General features: G+C 44.6%; 1 protein-coding gene and 1 pseudogene across 3 annotated transcripts; one reads left to right on the forward strand and one right to left on the reverse strand.

Moving 5' to 3' along the window:
• Positions 1-4,389: 4,389 nt before the first annotated feature.
• Positions 4,390-6,374, reverse strand: LOC120688876 (annotated as a pseudogene).
• Positions 6,375-7,050: 676 nt separating this feature from the next.
• Positions 7,051-19,185, forward strand: LOC120689751 (DExH-box ATP-dependent RNA helicase DExH1). 3 transcript variants are annotated; one of them, XM_039972147.1, is made up of 16 exons: positions 7,056-7,401; positions 8,041-8,186; positions 8,424-8,523; positions 8,607-8,810; positions 8,918-9,013; positions 9,561-9,836; positions 10,368-10,571; positions 10,663-10,815; positions 11,092-11,184; positions 12,178-12,392; positions 13,025-13,184; positions 13,270-13,543; positions 13,652-13,844; positions 16,881-17,067; positions 18,022-18,390; positions 18,784-19,185. In XM_039972147.1, exons 1-16 carry the CDS (start codon positions 7,108-7,110, stop codon positions 18,901-18,903), a joined length of 3,084 nt encoding a protein of 1,027 aa, XP_039828081.1. In that variant the 5' UTR covers positions 7,056-7,107; the 3' UTR covers positions 18,904-19,185. The 3 variants fall into 3 exon arrangements, with proteins under 3 accessions (XP_039828083.1, XP_039828081.1, XP_039828082.1); XM_039972148.1 differs by having other exon boundaries at positions 7,261-7,401; positions 8,420-8,523; XM_039972149.1 differs by lacking the exon at positions 18,784-19,185 and having other exon boundaries at positions 7,051-7,401; positions 17,982-18,166.
• Positions 19,186-19,403: the final 218 nt, after the last annotated feature.

Genomic DNA, 19,403 nt, shown 5'->3' on the forward strand with positions numbered 1-19,403 from the left:
TAAAGCTAAGGAAATCTGACAGGACACGAAAAGTTTGCCATGCTGCAATTGAGCTTTCAACATAAGGTAAGCAAGGAAATCAGATGGACACACACTGAGCTTTCAACACTAGTCAAAAACTGTCAAACCAAAACACATACGATGCATGTGATGATCCAAATCACAAACCACAGAAATAAAAACAAGAATCCGAAACAAAAAAGTGAAATTCATGTGGACCTGAAAGATTCCAACACCGCAGTCTATGTGGATCTTGGTGAGGTGAGGCCATTGGGAAGGAGGTGCTCCTTGAACCCACCGATCTCTAGCATCCACAGGTAAATGCTAGAGATCCCAAAAATTTTAGATCCCAAAAATTTTTGGCCAAAAACATCACATTGAATGTTTGGACACATGCATGGAGTATTAAATGTGAACAAAATAAAAATCATTTGCACGAATCTTTTAAGCCTAATTGCGCTTTGATTTGACAATGTGGTGCTATAATAAACATTTGCTAATGGCAGATTATTTGGGCTTAATAAATTTGTCTCACAATTTACATGCAGAATCTGTAATTTGTTTTGTTATTAGTCTACATTTAATACTTCAAATACGTGTCGGAATGCTTCAAAAACTTTACCTGTAAAGAACTAAACACAGCCTAAGCTAAGTCTATATATCAAAAAGTAATGGAACAAGCAATGCTAGAAAGGAAGAGAACAAAATAGCAAGAAAAATATTGAACAATCTAGTGTCCTTACTTTCCTTTATTTTCTACATCAGCTCATTCAAACCGCCACTCCAGCCTTTTCTTCGCACTAATATACGATGTACCAAAATCTACGTGACTTTATCCATCCATCATGCATCCTATCCTTATTAGCAGATGTTAGATTGAGAATCGCTAAAGCTAGACATTCTTACCGAGTTACCATATTATTTTTAGGTAAATACTAATTACAGACCGGCCGTATGTTTGGGCCTCTGCAAGGCTGCCTATCTAATATTCATATCCATTCAATCCAAGGCTCCACAGTGGGAGGCGACGTTTCAGGCCCAGCCCACGTGGCTTCCTTGGTCCCACAATCAGAGGAAGGGGAGGGGTTCACAGAGAAGCATTTTCATTTCTAGTATTCTCTCTTAGAAAAAGCGTAATTTTTGAACCGTCCGTCAAATTTAAATTCAGGTTGCATAGCTGTATTTCTTTTGAAAAAATGTTCAAAACAATATGTCACCTGCATATGTTTTAATAATATTTTATAAATACCTATAAATTGCTCACATAGATTAGAAAAATACCAACACAAATTAGTAAAACATGCTCAATTAGCTAGCTACATAAACACAATTGTTTGCCATCATCCTCTAATCACATCATCCAATTATTTTCTAAATACCAACATCAATATCCACTTAACTAAACCCAAACGAGTCAAGCAACATTTTGTAAAATGATGAGCAACTTTTGCAAAGTTCATAAGCAAATTAGAATACATTAAAAAACAATTTCTCACATGAAAAAATATATCTTTGAAATATAATGGCGTGGGATGTTGTTCTGAAGCTCTTATTGAAATGAGTGCGATTGTGTCACTGGATTTTGATTTGGACACTCACTATTGAAACAACGGTATTTTTTTTATTTCAAAAATTCAAATTGTGTATTCCCTACATGAGGCGGAAGTAGCGGAGTGAAAAAAATATACCAAAATAGAAAATTATAATTAGGAACTTTCCCTAAAAGGAGTGGCCATACGACAGACCTAACCTACGGCCTAGATCCTTTTATGCTAAAATTCCTAATTTAGATCACACAATTTCACTTACATCATTTCAACCCCTGTTTAAATTATTTCAGCACAAACCAATAACAGGGCTGGTGAAAGATGAGGTAGATTCTCTTGTTGATCAATCCCCACGAGCTACTCATTTACTGAAACTCCCCAACCAGATTAAGCTAACAACATATTTCTTAGTGCCGAATACTCTCACAATATAATTATTCAGATTTTTTTCCTATAATAACCGTTTTAATTTATTTGTAAGGAAAAAGTCTATTTTTGGCCATCCAACTCTTGCCTCGGTTTGGTTTTGGCCATCAAACTTCAAAACCGGATATCTTTGATCATCCAACTCTTAAAACCGTTCATTTTCGACCATCGGGCAGTTTTGTTACCCGGTTTCGCTGACGTGGACGCCACATGGCGGTGGGTCCACTTGTCAGCCACATCTCTCCTCTCCTCTCTTTTCTCCTCTCCCTCTCCTCTCTCTTTCTTCTGTCTTCACCACCGGCAGCCGCCGCCCTCTGAGCCGCCCTCGATGGTGCAGCCTCCCTGCGCGGCCTCTCCTCCGGTGGGAACGCGACGGACGCCGTAGCGCGCCCCCTCCCCTTCGGCGAGTGTAAGCATCTAGGCCCTCAAGGTATGTTTCGGTGATTAATGACAACCATTATTGTGACTAATGAGTTTGTACAGCTTAATAGATCATTATCGCTCATTTGGTCATATGTCAAAAGAGGCCCCTTAATTTCATTATCCAAAAAGGCGATCTCGGTATTCAACTCATATATATGTCAAGACTAAGGATCTTTCTAGTCCTAAGTGTCATAAGGTTGAGAAGGACGCTTAGGTTAGTATAGGTTTTATAGTTTTGTAGTGATCGCACTATTAAGAGGGGTTAAGGCCAAGTAACTTGAGCATGGACATGGTCAATCAAAAATGGATGCACACTATGGTCACTCAGGTTCCTAGAAGTTCAAATAAGTGGCTTTCAACTTATATGTCAAGAATATTTGGATTTCATTCAAGACTCAAATCAGAAAAGGCAAAATCAGAAAAAGTCTTTAACACCGGTTTAACCGACGCTCTCCCTTTTCTATACGTCGGTTAAACGAAGTCAGCAGAGTCTGGACAAGTCAATACACCGGTTAAACCGACGTGTTTGAATTTAACGTCGGTGCATTAGTCCAGAGTTGGTTTTTCCAGGGTAATTCAAGTTCTATACACCGGTTAAACCGACGCTGTTTGAAATGAGACGTCGGTGCAATTGACCAGTGAGATGATTTTTCCATGGATTTCTGAAGTTGTACTCACCGGTTAAACCGACGATGGTTTTGAGTTAACGTCGGTGCAGTTGTCCAGAGACTTGGTTTTTCAGTTGATCAGTGGACAACTACACTCACCGGTTAAACCGATGATACGTCGGTTAATCTGCCCAAGTTGTAACGGCTAGTTTTCAGAAGGGGCAGTTTACATTCATCGGTTAAACCGACGATGACTATTGGAGGTACGTCGGATTAACCGGCGCTACGCAGTTTTCTGGCAGCTTTTTCTCCAACGGCTCTATCCGTGTGAGCTGCCTATATATACCCCTCCAATGAGTCATTTTGCCACTCTTGACACCAGGCAACATCCATACACTCAATACTATAGTCAAGAGCCACCTTGAGCTTCATCTTTCACATACTTGTTCATTCAATCAATCAAGAAGCAAGATTAAGGACTTGAGTAGAGATAAGCTTGTGTGCATCCGTTCTTGGTGATCGGTTCTTGCTCAAGTGAAGGCCTTAGCTTGTTACTCTTGGTGATTGGCATCACCTAGGCGATCTTGGTGATCGAGGTGTTTCTCGCGGAGCTTGTCAAGGATTGTGGGAGCCCGGAGAAGAAGATTGTACGTGGCTTGATCTCCACCACGCCGGGATGGTGAACTGAGACTCTTAGTGAGCGCCCTCGTCTCGGTGACTTGGGAGGTGACAAGACTCTTTGTGAGTGTCACAACGTGGATTAGGGGTGTGTGTGCCAACACATCGATACCACGGGAAAAAATCCGGTCGTCTCTTGTCCACTCTCTTAATTCAAGCATTTTCTTTCATGCAATTTATTCATGTGCTTGACTTAGAGATCATAACTTAGCTCTACCTTGCTAGGCTTTTCTTCTCGTTTTATCTCTCATAGCTTGTGTAGATAGCTTAGTTATCCGGTTGGTGAATTGGTGCCTTACTAGCATTATATAGGTTAAGGTTGCTTAATTGTGTTTTAGAAATTGAAAAAGACCCAATTCACCCCCCTCTTGGTCCATCGATCCTTTCAGCGGGGACGCGAAGGACATGCATCGGCGACGGCGGAAACGGCCGCGGGTTGGCCGGCGTGGGCGAATTGTGACGGCGACACTCCGGCCAACGACTTGCTCACGAGCTTCCGAAGCAACTACTTAGACGTCTAGGACCAAGAACTCGAGCGAAAAAAGGCAGCGCATAGGTGCTCACCGTGGAGATGGCGTACTGTGGCTGGCGGACGACAATAACGGTGACACAACCTTGCCGGTGATGAGCGGTGCAATTGAGGGGGTGTGGTGAAGCTTTAGGTGCTAGCGGAGCTGTATACAGAAGGAATCAACCGACGGTGGAGTTTATCTTGCTAATTTCACCAGCGGCTCAAGCTCTGCTTTGTTTTTGCGCTGCGGCGTCTTGGCTGGCCCCGGCGGCGGCAGCATGAAGCCGGCGCCCCACTCGGGCGTCTTGGTGAACTGCGGGCTCCGCAGTATCCCGGGCGACCGCTCCGAGGTGACCCTGGTGTAAGGATCACCGGGGTGTCCGACCCTAGAGGGGGAGAGGGTGAATAGGGTCGCTAATCGCTTTTTAACCTAGGGCTCAAACTACTTGCATAAGATAAATCTAACACGTCCTATACATGCTAGTTATGACTAAGGTTTATCTATGCTACTCTCTACTTATCCCTAAAAGACTTGCAACCTAGCCAATCCTAATCAAACCAACTAGGAAAGTAAAGGTACGCAAGATAGAGTAAATGCGGAAACGTAATACGGTAAGTAAAGAGGTAAGTGCAAGAGAGATGCAAACTCCCGAGTAGACACGGTCATGTAACGTGGTTCGGCACAAACGCCTACGTCCACGGGACACCGAGGCTCTTCCGATCACCGTCTTGCACTACGACACCAAGGCGATGCCGGCAAGCAAAGGCAAGTGCCCCTAAGACACTAAGTCTCGTGCACCGCCACCGTCTCTCTCGGTCACCCCGCCGAAATCCACTACGGAGCTTCTCCACCAAGGAGGGGGTCTCCTCTTCCCCCGCACAAAGTGTCGTTGTCACTCCACACCAAGTCGGAGGGTCACACGACTGATCACAAGTTGCTTGCCACAGCAAGGCTTTCTCTCAAGCTAGTTCTCTCAAGAACTAAGCCTAATCAAGCACTAAACACTCTCACAAGTGTGCTTAAGTCTATATGATGTACAATGAAGCACTATGGTGGTTGGAGATGATCTTTGGCTCTTGTATACTTCTTTGGTCTCCAGCACTCTCAAATGAGCCGTGGGGTGGCATATATATAGCCCCAACCCCTCAAACTAGCCGTTGGAAAAAGACTGACAAAAAACCCTTAACACCGGTTAATCCGATGCTCTAGCTTTTGTCATCACCGGTTTAACCGGTGAGTGCATTCTCCAACTAGCTGTTATACTTCAACGGCTACCTGATCAATCGACCGACGCTCTCAAAACTGACGTCGGTTCAACCGGTGCATGTAATCTTCAATCGACCGACGCTCTCAAAACTAACATCGGTTCAACCAGTGCAAGTAATCTCAGGAAACCCCAAAAATGGAGTCTCTGGACAACTACACCGACGCTCTCAAAAACCAACGTTGGTTCAACCGGTGTACTCTGCTGATCTGTCTTTACTTCAAGTCATTGCACCGGTGAGTACAATTTCTCTATCATCGGTTTAACCGGTGATAGTAAATTGTCTCTGTTTTGATCTTTTCGACTTGGATTTCTTCACGGTCTCTTCAATTCACGGTGTTTTAACCACCGTAGGGGCGGCCCTTCGGGCCTTGCTACGCCTATCTTCTCTTTGTCATCACTTGAACGTAAAAGCCTGAGAATAGTCACCTTAACAATCATATTAGTCCAAGTGTTGTGTTGTCTATATCAATCACTAAAACATTATATTGAAATATAGCATGAGAGGCCATTTTCGCTACACCTGGCGCCGGCGTGCGCCGAGCCGGAGGCGTGGGCCGGGAGCGAGGAGAGGTCGGAGGTGGAGCGGCACGCGAGCATGAGCGACTCGAGCCGCTCGCGGGCCCCGACGCAGAGGTTGCCCGACCAGGCGCGGCGCATGGCCCCGGCGGCGGCGGGGCGCGCGGAGCGGGAGTGCGACGAGGAAGTAGAGGCGACCCCGGTGGAGTGGCGCGTCGGGCGGCAGCAGGCGCGCGCGGGCGCCCTGGAGCTTGACCTCTTCCGACTCGAGCAGCTGGAACCCCGGGTGGTCCCGCAGCACGTTGGCCGCGGCGGCGGGGGGCTTGATGCGGAAGGAGGTGCCGTCCAGCTGCATCACCTTGGCGCCCTTGCGCTTGTCCCCGAGACTGTTCCCCATCTCCGGCACCGGGCGCGGTGGCGCCGCTGTGTTGCTGCCTGGGACTCGCGAGGAGGATGAGCAACTGAAAAGAGAGAGGAGAGGAGAGATGTGGCTGACAAGTGGACTCCACCGTCACGTGGCGTCCACGTCAGCGAAACCGGGTAACAAAACCGCCCGATTGTCGAAAATGAACGGTTTTAAGAGTTGGATGATCAAAGATATCCGGTTTTGGAGTTCGATGGCCAAAATCAAACCGAGACAAGAGTTGGATGGCCAAAAATGGACTTTTTCCTATTTGTAATTTGTTGTTGGTAACATTTGATGCTAACAATAGCTACTCCAGTTTGTGCCATTGATAACAGTTTCCTCCCTTACTAAAAAAACTACTAGTACAAAAGAAAGTGATAATACGAAGATAAACTTTCGCCTACCAGTTCTCCTTAACATGCGGCAATCATCCAGCCTTAATTACTCTGTTCTGCTGGCTGCTACAGCTGTTCTACTGTTCACAATTTCTATAATCTCTCTCACAAAATACTATTCAACTATTCAACTAGCCGAAACGGCTTTTGGACCAGTGTGTTCTGCACTTCTGCTGGTTATAGGCAGGGAGACTTGGGTCCAAACTCACTTAAAATTTAAGCTAAACAATGCAGACCCATCGGCCCAGCCAACGAGCCAAATTCCAAATTCTCCTTTCCCCAAACGCATCAGCCGGTTTATTTTGCGCTGCTCCGTCTGCGCGACCCAGATGCTCCTCCACTCTTCCGCCTGCCGCGGCAGCCACCTCCTCCTCCTCGCCTCCTGTAGCAACATCAGCGGCTGGTTCCTCCACCTCCCTTTCGCGTCCACCCACCTTGAAACCCTAGGTGCGCTCAGGATACTTGCCGACATGTCGTACCGCGGCGGGCCCAACTCCCACCGCGGGAGCGGCCGAGGCGGCGGCGGAGGCAGGGGAGGCCGCGGTGGCGGCGGGGGACGCGGGGAGCAGAGGTGGTGGGACCCTCAGTGGCGCGCGGAGCGGCTCCGGCAGATGCAACGGGAGGTGAGGGCGCTGGGCCCTGTGCCTCGGCGTGGCGATGCGATTGGTTGTTTCGTGTAGATGTTTCCACGCGACGGCCGCGAATTTATGGATCGTGATGCCGCGGTGATTTTGTGCTTTTAATTCATCCTCCGAATTTTGCATGAGTGTCACAGAGTCCGTAGCAGCTTTCCATGTTAGTTGTATACAAGTTTCCTATGTTGGTCCTGTTGGATTGAACCAGAGCATTACCGGAGTTCCGTGTATCTTCGCTATTTTTTTTGTAGCTTTAGTGACCAGACGTTAATGTGCACTAGGCATGTAGTATTCCACAGTTTGTAGTAACATATCCACAGTTTCGAACTCAGCTTACTTGTTTCACTGGTGGAACTGCCAGTTAGACCCGTCATAAAACTCAGTTTGGTTGCATCTCTTCTGATATAACCTCTTTATCTCTAATTTATTGTGATGGACAGCAGTTGAGCAGGTTGTACTGCTTTTCTCTCTGCCCACTTGGTTTGGTAAACTTAGGGTGTTAGGCTGTGCAATTAGCCTAATATTCATGGTTCGACAAAATTTGCTTCACTTTGTGTATGCATCACATACACTTTTGCTCATCTTGTAGTAGTCACTTACAATTATTTGCATACTCACAATCTTCAGGTGGAAAAGGTTGATGAGAATGAATGGTGGGATAGGATCGGACAATTAAGAGAAGGCACCCAACAGGAGCTAGTAGTCAAGCGGAATTTTGGACGGGATGGACAGAACATACTTGCAGACATGGCTCGGAGACAAGGGCTTTACTTGTAATTATCACATTCCTAGTCTCCACTTCACATCTTTATGACCATTCTCAACTAGAATGAATAGATGCAATGCTGTTCGAGAAAAAGAAGTAGTGGATGCAATGCCTGGCTATGTTCTCTGTTCTTTAACTTTGGTAGTTCTATCTATTTTGTGCACCTTCTGTTTGGCCTGTGAATCACAATTCAAAGCTGACAAATTCTACTTTACCTGGCTGCCTTTTAACCTGGGAAAGATAGTAATGCATACAACAAAGGGAAGACACTGGTTTTCAGTAAGGTGCCATTACCTGATTATCGAGCAGATCTTGATGAGAGGCATGGATCAACTCAAAAAGAGGTGCTATGCGATATCTGATTGATACTGTATAATGATTATAAGCGCCATTTTCTTGATTGTTGTTTCTATTTTTACTGGGGCAGATTAAGATGTCTAATCAGACAGAGAGGCGAGTGGAAGACCTTTTGTCCAGGTCAAAGTTGAGTACCAATGATTCTGCAAGCTCATCTAATGTATCGATGAGGCAATCTTTGCCTAGCACATCCTCATCAGTTGTTGAACAACCAGCAGATATTGATAAAGAAAAGCTCAGCTCTCAGCTTAGGAATTTGCAGAATTCAAGGAAGGTATTGTCAATGAATGCAACTCCCTCCCCTCCCCTCTCCGTCCTTTAACTATTTATACAATTTATGAGTATTCCTTCAGGGATCCTACCATCTATGTTTTCTTCTAGATGACGCCAAGTGCTAGATCAATGCAGTCTTTCAGGGAGAAATTACCTGCATTCAATATGAGAGAAGGATTTTTGAAAGCAGTAGCAGCTAATCAGGCAAGTTTATTCTACTTTCTTGTGCACCCACTTCATGTTCTGTATGGAAAGTGCATGGTTTATAGCCTTAGTAGCAATATCTTCCACGGTATGCCCAGTTATTTTCCTTTGCTATCACTTGCTTTTCCTTTGTGCAGAAAGCTATCTTGTGAATGAATGGACATAATTAACATGAGTTCTCAGCATTTATTAATGCAAAGATCCTGACTGTTGGAGTATATTGAGCCCATGTGTATAGAGGCCCATCTAGAGGCCCATGTGTAGGTATTATATATACCCACCCTTCTAGGGTTGGAGGAATACAGAAATTATTCTCTCCAATACTGACATTGATCAGTGGTGACATATTCATACTATCAATGATTACAGGGTTAATATTATGCTGTTTGTGATTGTTCATGTGTGCTCGATGTGAAATTGATCACATATTCAAGAATGTGTATACTGTGGAGTTCTGTTTCTTTTCTAGACAGAATTGCTCTTACTTTTGTGGCCATTCCATTTCCTCCTCCCCCCCTCCCTAACTTGTTGGGTTTTCCTGTATAAGGTTCTGGTCATTTCTGGTGAGACAGGTTGTGGTAAAACAACCCAGCTTCCACAGTTCATTCTAGAAGAAGAAATAGATAACCTCCGTGGTGCTGATTGCAGCATAATCTGTACTCAGCCCCGTCGTATATCTGCCATATCAGTAGCAACAAGAGTAGCTTCTGAGAGAGGTGAAGAGCTTGGTGAGACTGTTGGGTACCAGATTCGCCTAGAATCAAAACGGTCTGCACAAACACGACTGTTGTTCTGCACTACTGGAGTTCTGCTTAGAAGACTGGTATGATTCATTTATGGATTTGACAAATTCATGTCCTAGGATAGCCAGGCCACTTAATCATTGCTTGTTTCCTTTTATCTTCTCTCTGAATTTAAATTGAATTGCATTTTTCCTTAATTTGTTGGTGATTGCTACCTTTAGTTGTACATTGGAATTGGTACTTTAGTTCTACATAGCTTACTTGGAAGCAGCTCCATAATTGATAAGTATAAAATTAATCTCAAAACTAAGTTCCTTTAGTGAACATGCTCCTTGACACCGGTGAAAGTATTCTATACTGTCATTTCAATGCATCTAACTGATTTTGTGATTTGCACACATGAGCTTTTAGTTACCTGACTTATGGCATCTATACTTACGGATACCGTCGCTGAATCGTATGTGTACTGGCATAGTTTTCCTAACTCACTTCAGCCCACCTCCTTAAGACTTGAACTGGCAATTCAATTCACCAGCTAGTTTATATTTTTTTGTATGCTGTCATTTTGGTTTCATTAGCCTTGATTTAATAGTTAATGTTATACTGTGTAGGTTCAAGAGCCAGACTTAGTTGGTGTAAGTCATTTACTAGTTGATGAAATTCATGAACGTGGCATGAATGAAGATTTTCTCATCATAATACTGCGTGACCTTCTGCCAAGACGTCCAGACCTTCGTCTTGTATTGATGAGTGCAACTATAAATGCAGAACTGTTTTCCAAGTACTTCGGAGATGCTCCAATAATGCACATCCCGGTACTGAAATCTTTCTTGTACAACATCAATAGAAGACATGATGGATTCAATATTTCTGTATGTTATATTTAATATGAGGTGTTTTGGACAGGGTTTCACCTTTCCTGTTACTGAGCTTTTTCTGGAAGATGTCTTAGAAAAGACTCGTTACAAAATCAGGTCCGAATGTGATAGTTCTGCTGGTAGTTCGAGAAAAAAGAGGTTTTCATCAGTTAAGAGTGATCCATTATCTGATCTTTTTGAGGTAAATTTCATCTTTTTTTCCTGTCACATCAATCCCCCCCCCCCCCAAAAAAAAGAAAAAGAAAAAAGAAATAATTTATTACTGTTGCATATGGATTAGTCCAGTTGTGTACTTGTTATATGTGCATTATGTCACACTGTTTTACCATTTCTCTATCTAATACAGTTAAATAAAAACCGAAACTTAGAGAATCAAATCTTTGCAGAAACCAGGAGTGTTTGATTTTCCTTCAACACTAGGAGCATTATAGTTTGCTCATCTGATTTGTTTTTCCAGGATATCGACATTGATAAGGAATATGGAAATTTCAGCATTACAACAAGACAGTCCCTTGAAGCTTGGTCTGCTGATAAACTAGATTTGAGCCTGGTATATACTTCGTAATTTTTCCTGTAATTTAAGTGCATACATTTGATTCGACAATTAATCCCTCCGTTCGGATTTACTAGGCCCAGATTTTTTTTTGTTTTGCTGTCCAGATATAGAGGGCACACACTCTTCCCAATGCAGAAATTTACAGGAATACCCCTAGTTTGGTCCAGCGTGCGCAATGGCATTAACTCATCGTTATTCCCAAGCAGTCACTTCTATAAGTGCGTGAGCAGGCATGCAGCTCATGCGGCTGCATTAACTACCAGAGAAAACCTGGCATCAACAGGCTAGCAATGAATGAATGCACAATTAACACTAAACAAGGGAAATATTGTCCATTGAGCAACATCCTTGGTCTTTAAGCTGAAAAATGGGACCCTGTAAATCCGAATGGAGGGATTAGCTTGAAGTTTTATGTTTTTGGTATAATTGTGGATGTTAAAGTAGTTTCATGAATATATCATTACATATATGTGCTAGATGTTCAAAAGAAGGAAGAACGCGGGGCCCTGCACAATTTGAAGATTGTACAATCATCAATTTCTTTTATCAACCTATTTTCACATGTACGGATCAATAAGAGCTTTCCAAACTCGCGCCATGCCCCCCCCACCCCCACCCCCACCCCCAAAACCCCACCCCTATGCGCTCTTCATGATTCATTAGAACCATATGTATTGTTTTTCATCATTCATCGTGGAAGACATAGTTCTGAGTTTCCATCGACATATGTCAAATAGGTTTCCATGCAAGTATTGGCATGTGCTAAAGCTTAAAGAGGCTCTGTTTTGTTGCTCAGAGTGTCATTTCATGCATGTTCTTTGTCTCACTTGTCTGGCTGTACTTCCAACTTTGCACACCAACATCATTTTAACCTAATTCACTGCCAACCATATCAAAGAAAAAACATTGCATGCTAGTAACTTTTTTGGGTAACACATTAAAACCTATCTGTGCAGCTAATGCCTTCTTGTTGACATCTTATCTTAGGTAGAAAGTACAATTGAGTATATTTGTCGCTATGAAGCAGAAGGTGCAATTCTTGTCTTCCTTACTGGCTGGGATGAAATTTCGAAACTTCTGGACAAAATTAAAGGGAATACTTTCCTTGGAAGTTCAAACAGATTCCTTGTTCTTCCTTTGCACGGTTCTATGCCAACTGTCAATCAGCGTGAAATTTTTGACAGACCGCCAGTTGATATGAGGTGAATGACTCAGCTACTTATCGAGAAAATAGAATATTCAGTGTTTTATGGACATGATTGTGATGCACATGTTACGAAGAAAGTTTTTCCTTTTTCTTTAATTGCATAACTTCTCCTGTGCATCTTTTAGCCACCATGCTTTGCTTAGGAAGTAGTAGAAATATGCTGTGTTTTTTTACCCTTATAGCCTTAACGTTTCATTGATATCTCAACATCTCGATGGTAGTGAAGTTTAATTTTCGTACTTAAGTAGCACAACCATCAGGAAGTGAACTGATGAAGGTGCAAATTATGGCCTTTTTAGCAAAGCATGAGTATTATTACCTATGAAATTGACTTCTGCCATTTACCTTCCACCCTTTTATGTGGACTAGTTCAATTTATTATGGTATTTCGAAACACACATGACCAGAAATGTATGTATTTCCTTTCTCATTACTTTTCCTTTATGCTAAATTACCATTCTTTTTTATTTGAATGGTTTTTCTTGATTTTAATTGTTTCATGTTATGCACTCATGCACAACTGTTGTTGGACAATTTGTTTAAGCTACATCTTGTAATGCCAATGATGTTCTATTTGAGCTACTTTACATTCCTTATTGTTTATTGACAACTATGTTGTAATTTTAGAAAAATTGTCCTGGCAACCAATATTGCGGAGAGTAGTATCACTATAGATGATGTTGTCTATGTAATTGATTGTGGTAAGGCAAAGGAAACAAGCTATGATGCCTTGAACAAGCTTGCATGCCTTCTACCATCATGGATATCAAAAGCTTCTGCTCATCAGGTATGTTGCTGCTGGCGATGTAACTAGGCATTGTGGCAAATTTGAAAAATAATTAACATTTACCCTTGTTTCTCATGTTACACAGAGGCGAGGCCGTGCAGGCCGTGTTCAGGCAGGGTTTTGCTATAGGCTTTATCCAAAAGTCATTCATGACGCAATGCCACAGTTTCAATTGCCTGAAATTCTTAGGACTCCTTTGCAAGAACTATGCCTTACTATCAAAAGCTTACAGCTTGGAGCAGTATCCTCCTTTTTGGCAAAATCACCGCAACCTCCCGATCCTCTTTCTGTCAAGAATGCAATTGAGCTTCTTAAAACCATTGGCGCACTCAATGATATGGAGGAACTCACTTCTCTAGGTATGAAGTTGCTACTGGTAGCCTGCATATAAGTGTTCTAGCCTATTTGATTTTATTCCAGGTTCCAGCTCATGGGCACTTCGCACATCCGTGTTTTGTTCTGTACAGGACGACATCTCTGTACACTTCCATTGGATCCAAATCTTGGAAAAATGCTACTTATGGGATCTGTATTCCAGTGCCTGGATCCAGTATTAACGATTGCTGCTGCTCTTGCATACCGTAATCCATTTGTGCTCCCAATTGATAGAAAAGAAGAAGCTGATGCTGTTAAAAGATCATTTGCTGGTGATTCCTGCAGGTAATTATTGTAACAAACATTTCATCAAAAAATTATTGTAACAAACTAACAGTTTTGTTACTTTGACATTTACTTAGGATTAAGGAAGCTTTTTGGACTGACAAGATGGTATCTCTACAACCATAGATAATAGAATTGTAACAACCTGGCCTAGGTGTAGAAGGGATAGAATTGGTATAATGGATGGATTGTATTAGCTTGAGGCCTCGGCCGGTATATATAAGAGTATAAGACTTGGGGTGCAAGGCAACCCCACCGGATATGTATGGCAGTCCAAATACAATATCTAAACTACCAAATATACTCTTAACATCCCCCCGCAGTCACAGCGGGAGTACTGCAGACGGTGAGACTGGAGGAGAAGCCGAAGGTAGGAACCGACGGACTGACATCCCCCCGCAGTTGTAGCGTCGGCGCAATGCGGATGCTGCGATTGGAGAGAACCGGCGAGAAACTCATGCGGATGGTAGCCCTTTGTGCTGATGTCGAGATAGCCGAGCTGAAGGAGCCATGGTCGAAGATGCCGTGCGTAGAGTAGCCGTGGTCGACGTAGAACTGTCGAAGTTGCCGAAGACGAGGTAGCCGCACATCAAGCCGCGGGCGCACGAGGAGGCGTCATGGTGGTGGCGTAATGGAGAAGACGCCGGAGACGAAGATGGCGACGCGTCGAGGCAGTCGTAGAGGGAGCGATGACAAAGTCGATGCAGTCAGGCCATCGGGCGACACATGCCCGAGTTTGCCAGGCTCGGGAACGCATCGGGGACGATGGGCACGCACCGGTGTTGCCAATACCGAACGTGCAAGGGAGGATGCACAACCAGACGCCGTCGCTGAGGGGGACCAGCAGAGAAGGCCTCCATGGCGGTCGCAGGCGCAGAAGAAGGCGAGGTAGAAGGTGCCAACACCTGCTGTTGCTGGAGTAGACGAAGTAGTCGGGGACGAGATGGCGATGCTGGCGACGTGGTTGTGCTAGACGAAGTGAGGAAGGGAACCCAGATTTTCCAGCACAAGGCTGAATGATCCAGATTGCGCGGCGGCGGTGCTCGAAGGAGATGGCAAAGAACCCGTACAGCTTGACGAAGACCATGCGCGGGACGCGCAGCGATAAGTCAACGATGAGGTCGTGGACGTAGTCGGCGGCGGTGAGGATGCAATGGCGAAGGAGACCACGGGTGGCGCCGCGGCTGCCCGAAGAGGCGAAGCAGCGGCAGCCCTCCATACTCGGGGAAGAGGCGCGCAGTACAAGGACGAACGTCACGGGAGCCGGGTGGATCACACACATCGGTAGATCAGACCAAGTAGCGTGAGGCGAGACGACGGTGGGTGAAGTCGGTGAAGGCGTCCCGATCGGTGAAGGCGACGACGAGCCGGCGAAGGTCGACGTGCGAACGAAGCGGCGAGGAGGGTAGTGCAGATGGGCGTCCCCTAGGGCACCGTCCATGTCACCATGTCGCATGTCGAAGACGAAGAAGTGGCCGGTGAAGTCGACGCCGATATCGAAGTAGAGGCGCGAGGTCGACGGGCGATGGGCAACTCAATCTCGATCAGTGATCGAGTAAAAATCAGAGAAACTAACCAAAAATAAATCAGCAGCAGCAAATCTTCGCGTAGAGCCTCTGGGTGTGCATAGCACAGGCCTCCTCCCCACTCTTATCCTCTCCCCTGCTCATCATGGTCAACGACGGACCATAGCCACGGGGCGAGAGAGAGAAACAAAGGGTGAGAAAGAGGTGGCCATGCGACGGCGATGAGGGCGGGTGGCGCGCGTCCCTCCCGGCGACGGCAGGTAGCCGGTGGCGGTGGAGGATCCCCGCCAGGGACGACAGCGGATCCGGAGCGTGGCGCACGTCCTGGCCGGTGACGACGGATCCCCCCGGGATGCAGAGGAAACCGCCAGGGTAGAGGCGCGACCGGCGGCAGAGGGAGCCCGCGCGAGGTGCGCAGGACAGAGCCGCACGGGCGCTGCAAAGGAGGCCGCCGGGTGGACGGTGCAGCCGACGCGGGATCCAGACGGGAAGCCTGGCATGAAGGCGACGGGTCGGAGCGGAGGTGCTGCACGGAATTGGTCGACGACGAGTTGAAGGCGCCACGCGGAGCCCCTGCTGCACCACGGCAGCACAAGGTGGGTCACGGGCACCGCCGGGAGACCGCGACTGCCACCACGGCAGTGCGGATCGGGTCGTCGGCGGATTCCATGCGGGTGACGAGGTACGCCGATCTGCTACTGCTTGACACTCTAAGGGCGGCGGATTAACTCGATCCGCCGTGATGGAGGGCGCTGCCCCCGGCGGAGGTCATGGGCGACCTCCCCGGGGGCGCGCTAGAAGGCCGGCGAGGGGGCGCCCTGGAGGGGCGCCGTGGGAAACAGGGGGAAGGCAGCGGCGCGAGAGGAGGGGCGCCGGCGGCGCTAGGGTTAGGGCAGCGGAAGGTTGCCTAGGATCTCAAACCCTAAACTCGTGATACCATGTAGAAGGGATAGAATTGGTATAATGGATGGATTGTATTAGCTTGAGGCTAAATATACCAAATATACTCTAACACTAGGTAAACGGCTAAGATCCACTCTACACTTTGAATGGACCACACCTGCTAATTAACTCTCTTGCGCTTTCGTCCTCGCTTCGCGAAAAAGGTTGCAACCGGAGTTAACTAGCTTCCTCAAGCCACCTATTTAATCTGGTCTAGCTCCTCTTGCCTAATCAATATGGGACTAAAGTTGCTCTCCCTAGCACCTTGCACACACACATGTGCACAAGACCTATTTTGGCCCAACAGGCCTTTGGGCTGGGCTGTTACAAGAATCATGTCTGACTATTTTCGAAAATTGAAAAAATAAAAAGGAAAGAAAAAACATGTATGTATGTCGTCTTGTATGAGCACTTCAGTACTGTAGATACTATTTCACTTCTAGCACCTGTAGTACAGTTGCTTCTTAGATAGGAGCTATAGTAATGTTTATCTGACAGCAACGCCATTCAATGTCAAAAGTTGTGTAACTTCTAGGGCCTGATAATTTCTTGTAACTTCTTTTGCCAGTGATCACATTGCTCTTCTTAAGGCGTTTGTAGCATGGAAGGAAGCAAAATGTAGTGGCAGAGAACGTTCTTTCTGTTGGGAAAGTTTTTTGTCTCCCATGACCCTGAAGATGATGGACGACATGCGAAATCAATTCTTTGATCTACTCTCTGATATTGGGTTTGTTAGCAAGACAAGAGGAGTGAAGGTTAGTTATGACCCCTCCTTCATTTCACAAAAATTGTTTATTCAACTACATAGCTCTATTTCATTTCAAACGTTTAGTTCATTGTTTTGATCTTACTATATAACTATATTAGACTGTTTTGCTATTGATGCCTAATTTATTTCAAACATGCAGTTCATGAACATCAGTACCTTATTGGCAAAATAAGGCTGTTCTTTTTTCTATTCAAACCAACTCACTCCATCCCAAATTATAGGCTGTTTTGGGTTTTCTAGGTACATAGGTTTTGCTATGCACCTAGATATATAGATACATCGTAAAAAACTATCGTAAAAAAGAACATCGTAACTATGTATAGATACATCGTAAAACTATATATCTAGAAAAACCTAAATGACCTATAATTTGGAACGGATGGAGTATTTTATACTAACATGTTGCATGCACACTAGTTGCCATTAGCATATCCATGCCTGTTTTTTCGGCAAGGCGCTTGCTGTTTTTCAGGGTGTGATGCACATTTAACCTGGTTTTTGAAATATGCATTCCATTAATTTGACTCGCCTCACTAATTTTGATATATTTTCACAAAATTTCGATATTTTAAATCATAGATTCCAAAAGGGTTAATTTTCCCTATACTGATATTTCTTACTGGTATTTCGGTTGAGGGCAAGACCTTTTCTGCGATTTCAATCCCTTGTGCAACTAGGGACTTTACGTTCCTGCAGCTCCCAATAACGCAATACATCAATCCCTCTTCAAATAATATGATTATTGAATACACAGCTGCAATAATTTTGCTACCTGTGTTCTGTGCATATCCTATACACCTATGTGAACAATCCTAAAGTGGTGCCTAATAACCAGACCTGTTAAGTACTTGTAGTTTGAATTCTGGGATGCATGATTGTGTACATTTTTTTTTTTTACAGAAGTCCATTATTGGCTTCTTACTTCCATGCTATGGTTCAGGCATATAACCAGTATGGCAGCGATCTCGAGATGGTTTGTGCTGTCTTGTGTGCTGGCCTTTACCCGAATGTCGTACAATGTAAAAGGCAAGGAAAGAGGACGGCTTTCTACACCAAAGATGTGGGAAAAGTGGACATTCATCCATCATCGGTGAATGCATTTGTGAACCAATTTCCATTACCTTACTTGGTTTACAGTGAGAAGGTTAAGACGGCTAGCATCTATGTGAGGGACTCCACAAATATATCAGACTATGCCCTTTTACTTTTTGGTGGTTCCCTTATTCCAAGCAAAACTGGAGAAGGCATTGAGATGCTCGGGGGTTATCTTCATTTCTCGGCCCCAAAGCGTACAATAGAGTTGATTCAGGTATGACCAACTTCAATGTAATATAAATAGTTCTCATTACTCTCTGCTCCAAAAAAATTGATTGTTGTTACTACATGCTTATGCCTTGAAATCTAGAAATGATAAATGTGGAATTTTGGAGTCAAGCTTTAGAATTGTTGGCCCTGTTTACTGAGCATTTGTGTTCAAGTCCTTTTGAACTGAATCCTAAACGTTCCCAGAATTCCTTTCGTCCAAATTAACTTTTAGTGCTTGCCATTATTCTATAGAAACCAAGGTCCTATTGGTTCAGGATAAGATTAATTGAATCCTGAACATCCATTGACAATTATTAATGGATAAACAAGCTTGTTGAGGATAAGGTTATTACAATATGTTCTTTGTTCTAATTTGGGATTCATTTGCATTAAACAGAGATTAAGAGGTGAATTGGATAAACTCCTCGAGAGGAAGATTGAGGAACCTGGACTTGACATCTTTTCAGAAGGAAAGGGTGTTGTGGCGGCAGCTGTAGAACTTTTGCACAGTCACTAGATGCTACATATACACGGTCCATAGGGCAATTTTTGCACTAGACGGAAGTGATACTAGGCGATGCTTTCTGTAGTATTTAGTTCTATTTCCCCTAGGTGTTGGTGGTTCCTACAGTGTGGGTTCGACACCTCCCAAATCATGTAGGTAAGAAATTTTGACGTCTTGTCATTGTCACACAGGAGATGTATCAATGTGGTAACTCTTGTCAAAATTTGCTATATATTGTGTTAAACGAAAGTGATTTTTTTATCATTCATTTGATGTTTGGAGTGGGTCTTTGAACACTTCTTGTGTGGCATTTAGTTTGAGAGGGTTTTAAAATTGTCGGGTACCATGATTAGGGGGCACCCTAATCAGGGGACTAAGTCACCTTCAAAACGCAAAACACGTGACGAGTGACCGGGCCCACGAAGGCCTACAATCTCCTTCCGATCCAAAGGAAAAGAAAGGACTCAAAGAGGCTCACTTCGCGCTCGGCCCACGGCCTGGCTCTACAGTAC

The sequence above is a fragment of the Panicum virgatum genome, chromosome 9N, assembly GCF_016808335.1.
Source record: "Panicum virgatum strain AP13 chromosome 9N, P.virgatum_v5, whole genome shotgun sequence".
Taxonomy (NCBI): Eukaryota; Viridiplantae; Streptophyta; class Magnoliopsida; order Poales; family Poaceae; genus Panicum; species Panicum virgatum.